A 9543-nucleotide genomic window follows, 5' to 3' on the forward strand; every position below is an offset into this window, starting at 1 on the left:
TGATAGGTGATTCCTTAACCAATGGGAGAGGATGAGAAGAAGGATGTGTTCTAAACCCCACCTCTGTCGAAGAGTTCAGTCCCCATGTACCCTGGAGCAAAACACCGCCTTCTGTTTAGAGGGTTCCCAGGTTGGTATACTCTAACTGCACCTAAGACATTTTTTAACAAAAAACTGGAGTGGGGAAAAGAAGAAGGAATTAGATGGAGACCACTCAACTTTTATCCCAATGTTCAGGGTAATCACCTGGGATGTGGGAGGGCCATGCTTCAAGTGCCTGATAAAGAGACAGGATTTAAACAGGGGATCTCTCCTCACCCATGCGAGTGCCCTAACCATGGGGATATGGGATATACTCATGGGAGTCTCTCTCTTACTCTCCTGTTCAAACCTAAGTTCTTTTGTGGATCTAGTCCTATCTGAGAAATAAAGCTATTGGCTCAACTATTTATTATAATTAATTATTGAAAAAAAATTCATTAGAGTTAAGTGGGGTAAAGTACAATAAGATAGCTATTTAATATCAGTTGTTTCAACAAATTAGTCAAAAACAACCCCCTGAGAAATAAATAGATAGAGAGATTTTTATAATATTGGCCAGATGCTCAGCTGGTATAAATTGGCCATAGCTCCCCTGAAGTCAGTGGGCCAGATTAAACAGATATGGGGAAAGGAGAGAGAGAGAAATGTGTGAATGACTCTATGGCCAGGTGCTGAGAGCACTCACTATGGATGTAGGAGACGCAGGGTCCAGGCCCCTGTGCTCCAGTGACTCTTGTACAACTTGTCCCCTGACTTTAATGGTGTCACACTGATTTAAAGCAGCTGAGGTTATCACCGTGTGACCATCAGTTACCTGGCTTGAGAATGTCTCAAACACAAGTTAGCCACAGTTCTCTGCTCTTGGATTTAAAAATATATATATATTTAATTTAAGTTCATCAGCACTACTTGAGAATCTTCAATTTCCCCAACATTTTCCCTAGTGCTATTTTCACCTCCTTGTTTTTCAGGCTGTAGATGATGGGGTTTAACATGGGGGTCAAGATGCTGTACTGGATGGAGACTATTTCTTCCAGAACCACAGAGGAGACTGAGCTGGGTTTTGTGTATTGGAAAAAAGCTGTCAGGTACAATAAACCAACCACAATAAGGTGGGAGCTGCAGGTGGAGAACGCTTTACGCCTGCCCTCCGCAGAGCGTATCCTCAGGATGGTGGACACAATGTAAATATAGGAGATCAGCGTGAGGAGGAAGGAGCTTGACCCAAATATCACAACAGAAGTAAGAAGCACCAGTTGATTGGTGAGGGTGTCAGTGCAGGATCGTTGTAATAGAGGAGGGAGTTCACAGCTGAAATGGTTGATTTCATTGGGTTCACAGAAACGCAACTTGGAGGTAAAAACAGTGTTAAGCAGGGCATGGAAGAAGCCTATTGTCCATGCCCCACTCACCAGCTGAACACAGATCCCTTTACTCATTCTTTCCATGTAACACAATGGGTCACAGATGGCAGTGTAGCGGTCATAAGCCATGGCTGAGAGAATGAAAATTTCAGCACCAATCGAAAGGATGATGAAAAAAATCTGGACAATGCAGCCATTGACAGAAATAGTTTTGTGCTCTACTAGGAAGTTCATCAGCATATTAGGCACTGTGACTGAGGAATAGCAGATATCAAGAAAGGATAAATGGAAGAGAAAGAAGTACATAGGGGTGTGAAGGTGAGAATCAGCTCTTATCACCATCATGATCACTATGTTACTACCCAGAGTGATTAGGTAAATAATTAAAAACATTGAGAAGAGGAAAATCTGCATCTGTGGGTCACTGGAAAGTTTCCGGAGAATAAATTCGGTAACTGTGGTTTGATTTTCCATTGATATTTATTTTGGGAAAACTGTAACCTGTAAAACCAATAAATAAATAAATTTAATTTAAGTGAACTAAAATGGCATGTGGACATTATCTGTTCAGCTGGATGAATGCAAAGAAAGCCCTATTCTATCTTGTACAATATGTATATTTAAATAGATTTTAAGATTTTAAGATTTAGAGAAATAGCAATAAACTGGTTGGAATTTGTGTATTCTAGAGAGAGAAAATATGCCAGATAGGGGCTGAAGTCCTCTTGTGTAACTGCCACTTTAAGCACCTAAACTGCAGAATCAGGCCCAACAGGTATTCACAAAATCCCTGCCAGGCTAGGGCTAAGGGACAGCCTGATGCGGGCCTTGCTTAGCCTCTCCTGTTGAATCTGTTCCATTGTGGTTAAATAATTAAAGTCATTGAAGAAAGGGGATTTGATCTCCTGTATCCAGGGTGAGGGCCCTAACCAGCAGACTGTAAAGTCCTTTGCTCACTTGCTGTTTCTCTCTGGCCTAATAACTCTTTCATCTGTCCCTCTAACATCAGCAGAGATACAGCTGTTTTTACTCCAGTTGGGGATCTGGCCTCTTTACTCCAATGGAGCTATGGCTGAGTCACATCCACTAGGGATCTGGCCAATTCTATAAGTACCTTTTTCTCTATTACATTTCGTAATTTTTGTACAGCAGTGGTTTTTGGCCTTTTTTCCTTTGTCGACCCCTAAACAATTTGAATGGAGGTTCCGACCCTTTGAAAATCTTAGACATGGTCTACATACCTCCAGACCACAGCTTCAAAACCACTCTTGTAGAGTATTTAATATCTATAGTATATAATTGGATTCATCCCTATTATAATATCTAGGATTTCTATAATAAATAAATAAATAAACAAACCCCAGGGACCTAGAAATACTGGTTTAAGATCCAGAATATTGTATAGACTGACAACTCAACCAAATAGAGAGAATACAGGCAACTTGATAGTTATTCTGAATGCCATAGAGGGGGCCTCCGAAGAGCTTAACTGTATGACAGGCTCCTCCATGGACAAGGTGTATTGTGTGGAAGCAGATAACCTCATGTGGATATCATGCAGCTGTCCAGACTATTCAAGGAAACCAGAGATAGTTTTCAACAAAAGAGTGAAAAGGACTCAGTGCAAACCAAGACGTGATCTAAAGTTGGCTTTTGTCAAAACCAGAACAGAGAGCCTGGAGAAAAATGAATGCTCCAATACTGGAAGGAAAGAAAAACTGAGAAAATAATGACTGAACATATACTCACTGGACAACAGAGCTTAATTGCAAAGAGGAGTATTTACAGAAATGGAGATCGAAAGTCTGAAAAGGGAGATGAGTCATGTTGAAACATCTGCAAACATTTTAGTAGAAGCTAATAATATAGGATAAACAGAAACCACAAATGGAAGGGAAATTGAGGACAAATATGAGTATGGCGGCTCCCTAAGAAAGTACAGGAAATATGAAGGATGTATTGATTCATTCAGCTGATATTTCATCTCCAGGCTGTGTGCTGCTCTTTAAATATAATATAATATAAAAGGATGTGAGAGTTATGAAGGAATAATGTAAAGAGAAGCTCATCACTTAGTGTCATGGACTCAAAAGATTTCCCACAAAGTTCTTAGTATCAAGAGAAGAGTCACTTCAGAGAACCTAGGAGATTTTGGTCTGATTAATGTTAAAAGCAGAATAGGAAAACTAGAGAGCCAATAAATGATGTGGGAGAGTTTCAGCACTACTGGAAGGAAATCTGGTGTGAGGATGTACAATATAATCAGACAGCAGACTGGATTAAAAAAGTGAGAAATAATTAGAAAGCCACAGCACAGAGGAATACACGAAGACCAAAGAAAGAAAAAGATTAAGTAACGAGAAGAATGAAAAATGAAAAGCCACCCAGACCAGATGGGATGCATGGATTCTGGCTGAAATGCCTTACAACACTGATTGATTGTTTGCTTGAACAACTTAATAAATGTCTGAAGAACAAATTTCCAAGATGGATAGTAACAGAGACAACATTCCTGGTACCAAAACAATAAAAGGAGAAGGAGGAAGCAACCTCCGTAATCTATGAATTATAGACCAAACACAGTTGGTTGACCAGCTACATGGAAATTTCTATCAACAAATCTGGCAAAGAAGATCTGGATAGAGCTAGCTTGCAGTGGGATGCTGCCTCCTGAGCAAAGGGACAAAAACCAACTCAGACTTTCCAGGAGAATCACAGAAAAAGTTAGATGGTCTCATTCTTTGTTTTGTATCTTTAGTGATCCATGGTTCATCCAAAAATCATCTCCTTTCTACAGCAATCTATGCTAAACTGGAACACTTGACTCTACCTAGAAGGGACTCTTAGATGAGGTCCAAATTAAAAGAGAAATATTTCAAGGGGATTCCTTAGCACCAGTGTCGTTTGTTGTAGCGATGCTGCCGCTGACATGGATGCTTGTTAAGATAAATTGTGATTGTCATATCAGCAAAGATCACCAACCAGTTTATTTGCTAGACATGGGCAAGCTGAAACTACAGAAAAAGTCACAAAAAGGAGCTACAGAGATTGATGATATGTGGGTAAGCTTGTTGAAGATATAAAGCTACAGATTGGCTTTGCTAAGTGTGTGTCAGCATCTGTAAAGATGGTCAGACTGGAACAATCTGATGACATATAAGTTACAATGAAGGACCTATACATGATATCTCAGCCTGACCCCTACAGATATTCTGGAATGAGGTAAACTCTCAGAGATACTACATAAGAAACTGAATGAAAAAGTGAAGAAAGAATATTACAGATGTATAGGAACTACTCTATGGACAAAACTCAAGTCTAAGAATTTGATCTGAGCCATTAATGTGTGGGGGATTCCAGTAGTAGAGAATAGTGCTGGAGTGATCAAGTGGAATCAAGATGAGATTAAAAAAATTGACATCCAAAGAAGACAACTGCTGGTGATGTCTAGCGTATTGCATAGCAATCAAGAATTGACAGAACAAACCTCCCACAATGTGATGAAGGAAAACTCTGCTATCTGTGGAAGAAGCTATTGATAATGTAGACTATAATATCAAAATATGAGGAGTCAACCTGAGTAAAGATCATCCGGTTACAATTAGAAGCCATGACTGATCTGCATCCAAACCCACGAAAGCATGAAAGAAAAGAGAAAGCAAACTGCTGAAAAATAAATAAATAAACAAATAAATACATAAAAGACTTGAAAGATTTACACTGAAAGCAATTCATTGACGGTGGTCAATAGAGATCAAACCTATTGGTGACAGAAGATTATTAAATTAATGGCTTGCAGAAGGATCTCTCATATAGAGAGACAGAGCCTCATTATGAGGGGACAACTAAAGTTGTTAAAGCTTTATTATGTAAGAAGTAAAATGGACTGACAGAACTATTCTGCAAGCCACAGAATGTGTTGTAAAAAGGAAGAGGTGGTGGAGCATGTGTCGAGCAACTGCTGGAGACTATCTGAGAGAGTATATATGAACAGACACAGTGAGGTTGCCAAGTGTTTGCACAGGAAACTCTGTACAAATTTATGCTTGCAACAAACAATGTGCTATTACGAATACCAAAGTGGAAGCGCTCTAGAGAATGAAGAGGGTAAGATTTATGGTATCTGGCAATTGTCACGGACCACACGGTGTGGTCAAAGAGGCCACACATAGTTGTAGAAAAAACAGCAAACAAGCCCATGTTAATTGATGTTGCCTCACCATTAGACAGAAACATAAAAAAGAAACAAGGCGAGAAGATGGGGAAATACGAAGAACTCTGCCTTGAAGGGGAGCAGTTATGGCAAACTAGAACATAGACAACCCCAGCAGGGCATGAATAAGCAGCTCAAGAACGTGACATCATGGCTAGTGACCTCCAAAAGACAACGTTCTTAGGCACTGTGATAACGTGAAGGAAAGCCAAAGGAGCCTGAAGGAATTTGAGCACCTGAAATGCAGGAATTCTGTAGAGGGTTTAACAAGACTTCTGACTATCCAAACCTACAGAGTCTGTTCAGCCAGGATTTGTTGGGGATACATTTTAGACAACAGCTCTCTTCTTTTTAAGCTGAAAGATTTATTTTGTTGTGAAAGCTATTTCTTCCCTTTTTACTAAAATCCACCCTGTGTGATACTGAGAGAAATTAATAATGATCATAATAAAGGAATGTGCCCAGAAAACTCTCTAGGCATGCTGACATAATTTGAAAAAGGGTCTGATTGAAAATTAATGGAACTTTTGTGTCTAAAAACTATAAAGTTCCTTTGAAAGTCTGATCTAATGGGGCTTTTGACTTAGTGTTCTGCAAGTCTGAATATCCGGCTGCTCATACATAAGAAAATCTGTGCTGCCCTCTTGGAAGTGAGTGGCTATTTTGACACTGATTTTTATTGGAAATGGAAATGGAGCCAGTGTTCTGTGCAACACCAAATCAATAGTTAAACCCAAATGTCTGCCAGAGAGCAACTGAATCATTTCCCCATCATCAGCTCATCAGATTAATGCCCAGGGAAATGAATCTTGCACTAGAACCTGAATATCACAGGCAGATTCAGTGCAAAGTGAACTTGAAAGCTTAGGACCATCTCCAGAGAATCCCCTGCCCCCAACTCACCACCCCCTAACAAACACACACTATTACTAACATACACCAACTGATCTCATTTGTCTCAGCGCTGTTACAAGCAAGTAGGATGACCAGATGTCACGATTTCATAGGGACAGTCCCGATTTTTAGGTCCTGTTACCCACCGCCTCCTGCCTTTATTTTTCACACTTGCTGTCTGGTCACTCTAAAAGCAAGGGGGAGAGCTGGGTGATTCATATTGTAGCTAGGTTGCCAGCCACGACCTCTGTGTAGTAACAAACTGTGTGAGCAGAAGTCAATGGGAGTCTGCAGAAAGATCCACCCCAGATAAATGGAGCAGAATCTAGACCTTTTAAATTGAAAGAGTAAAATGAATAAGAATATGAATTAACTCACCTGCCTTTTAAACAGAGATTATAGATATGGAGAGATTACTCTGACTTGTGATTTTCTTTGTTTTCTTGGTCAAATCAATAAGTAGGTAGATAGACTATCTAGTCTATCTGCATCCGGAATAGAGCATCTCAAGACATCCAATAGGTCTATGTATGTGATCCTTGGACCCTTTACCCGGAGCAGTGAAACCACTCAAGGTGTGTAGAATTATCTGTGGTAGCAGAACAAAGAGCCTTTCCTGAGCTGCCTCCAAGATTAAAGCTGATTTCTTGAGAATGGTTTAAATGCTATTTTGTTCCCCTTGGGACAAGATCCCTGAAGTTCACTCTCTGTAACAAGCTACCAGTAACACTGGGCTGGGTCAGCACTCAAGCAATTCTCTCTAGTGCCAACAAATGAGAGCAATGAGACTATTCACGTAGCTGAAGATGCATAACTTAGATAGATACCATCTCCCCCTGCTCCCCCGCCCAGTGTAGGTCAGGCTTTAGGCACTGAACTCCCTGGGAGTGGTGGGACTTAGCACTTTTTGGCTTAGCATCTCCCACTAGCTAGTTTAGGAGGCTCCGCGCCCACCATGCTGGTTTTGTGGATCCCTTTCTTAGCTATCTCTCTCTCCTACCCGTCATTGTGTAGGCAGTTGGAGGGGCAAGCTCAGGCTTTGCGAAGGGCAATGATTTTCCCACGTGCCTAAAAGTTAGGCGGTGTGACACCCAGCAACCCAATGTCAAAGTTCTTCATGAATCGAGCCCCATGAATCTATCCAGAAGAGCAGGACGCATGATGGATCGGGCCCTTAAAGTTTACTGTTTAAACTTGTGAGTTATTATTTTGCAATAAGCAGAGCAGCTGGTTAAGAGGCAGATTTCCTGAGGTTAGAAGTTTCCCTCTCAGGCCAATCGAGTACACATCCAGTTTCTGTATCCCCAGTTCCTCTCATTTCACCCCAGTTACAGATGTTCAGGGAAGCCCTGTGAGCTCAAGGCCCTTGTCCAATTGTCCCCTCTTCGCCGCTTCTCATCAGCCTGACCCTCTGTTACCTTTTTTCCCCTCTGAGGTCTAAAGTTTAACTCTACTAACTTGATTTACTTTAATTTCTAAGAATATATCTATGTATAATTAACTTTTCCTAGCCAAAGAGATCTCATCTTCTCGTGCAAGGCATAAATCAGGTTCACTTTGGGCAATGGATCTCAGACACAGTGAACCAAATGGGAGAGCAGAATTGGGGTGTCCTCACAGGCAAATGAGGTGGATGAAAGGGAGAGAGAAAGCGGCAAGACAGATGGTAGAATCCATGTCCCACTCCCTGACATCCTGAATGAAGAGGTCATGTCAGAGATTCCAACTTGTCATACACCATCACACAGATCAGTGGATCCTTGTTTCCCCTCTACTCATTTTCATTCAAACAAAATAAAGTTATAAAGAAGAAAATGCTGCATTATCTCATCTCATCCTTCTTCCACCTTCCTAATGCTGGGTTATACAACACCTACCACCCAGGCAGTTTGTGTGTAGCAATGAATTAAGCTGCATGGATCACTTAGAAGATGAAAAGATCCAGGGCTTCAATCCTGTGCAAGTGAAGTCCATGGGAGTGTTACTATTTAATACGGTTGGGAACGGATGCCAAAGGCATAAAGGGGCAGGCAGGTGCCCAAATCCCTGATAAGTAAATGGGATTTGGGCACTAAATCCCCATTTATAGCTTTGAAAATATCTCCCAGCAGGTTTTCTTTAGTTGAGCTTTAGACCAGCTTTCTGTTTGAAGCTCAGATCTTCAGAGTGTTATTTATGGACCACACTGCGATACCCTAACTCCCAGTGAACAGTATTTTGCACTGTTTATTTCAGTGTAGCTACTGGCGGAATAAGGTATTACTTTGCTAGCAAGGTCCTTGCAGAATCTGTTAAATATTTAATAGTGGTGGTGGTTAGGGAGCTCTTTCACAGTAATTTGTGTATGTTTTGGCCTAGATTGTCAAACAAGACTGGTGATTTCAGATGCTGAATTTGAGACGCCTGTAAGGGCCCTGAAGTATTGAGCACCCTTCTTTTGAAAACTTGGCCAATTTAAGCTGGAGAGCTAAAAAAAAGAGGCATGCAAATTCATGAGTCATGATTATGAAATATTGGCCTCTCTCTCTTAAAAAGAGGGCCCTTCATTTTCATTTTTTTACCGAAAACCTACAAAAAAACCCTGGGTTTTGAAAAATCCAGTATTTAGATTTTTCTGATTTCTTCCTGGATCTTCTATCTCCTCTAACTCCCCTGATCCAGGTCCCTGCTTGCAGACTCCCCGTCAGATAGCGCAGCGCACTTGTGCAGGGGAGGGAAACTGGGGTTGATGGCTGATGCAACCAGAGGGGGAATGAGGTGGGCAGAGACCTTGTGGAGACCACAGACTGCTGTAGGAAGTGGGAGGGTGCATGCATGAGTATTGCCCCCCTCCTGAAAATGGTTCCTATGAGTTCTGAGCAACTCCTCTGCCTCTCCTCCTCCTCCTCCCCCTCCCCATGTGATACGTCCCTGAGCCCAGCTTCTCACGGGGCTGTCATTGCCTGGAGAGGAGCCCCAGGGAGCAATGCTGACGGGCGCATGGTGTAGGATGGAGGCTAGTGAAACCACTTAGTTCAAATGTAAGCCATG

At 41.4% G+C, this 9543-nt stretch overlaps 1 protein-coding gene across 1 annotated transcript; it reads right to left on the minus strand.

Annotated features, from left to right (window-relative positions):
* Positions 1-947: 947 nt before the first annotated feature.
* On the minus strand, positions 948-1880 carry LOC115641187 (olfactory receptor 1009-like). Its single transcript, XM_030544263.1, has one exon. The coding sequence runs from the start codon at positions 1878-1880 to the stop codon at positions 948-950; it is 933 nt and encodes a 310-aa protein (XP_030400123.1).
* Positions 1881-9543: the final 7663 nt, after the last annotated feature.

This window comes from Gopherus evgoodei, unplaced genomic scaffold (genome assembly GCF_007399415.2).
Source record: "Gopherus evgoodei ecotype Sinaloan lineage unplaced genomic scaffold, rGopEvg1_v1.p scaffold_33_arrow_ctg1, whole genome shotgun sequence".
Classification (NCBI taxonomy): domain Eukaryota; kingdom Metazoa; phylum Chordata; order Testudines; family Testudinidae; genus Gopherus; species Gopherus evgoodei.

Coding starts and splice junctions, on each gene's coding strand:
- LOC115641187 (XM_030544263.1), bottom strand. CDS start 1,880: ATGGAAAATCAAACCACAGTTACCGAATTTATTCTCCGGAAACTTTCC.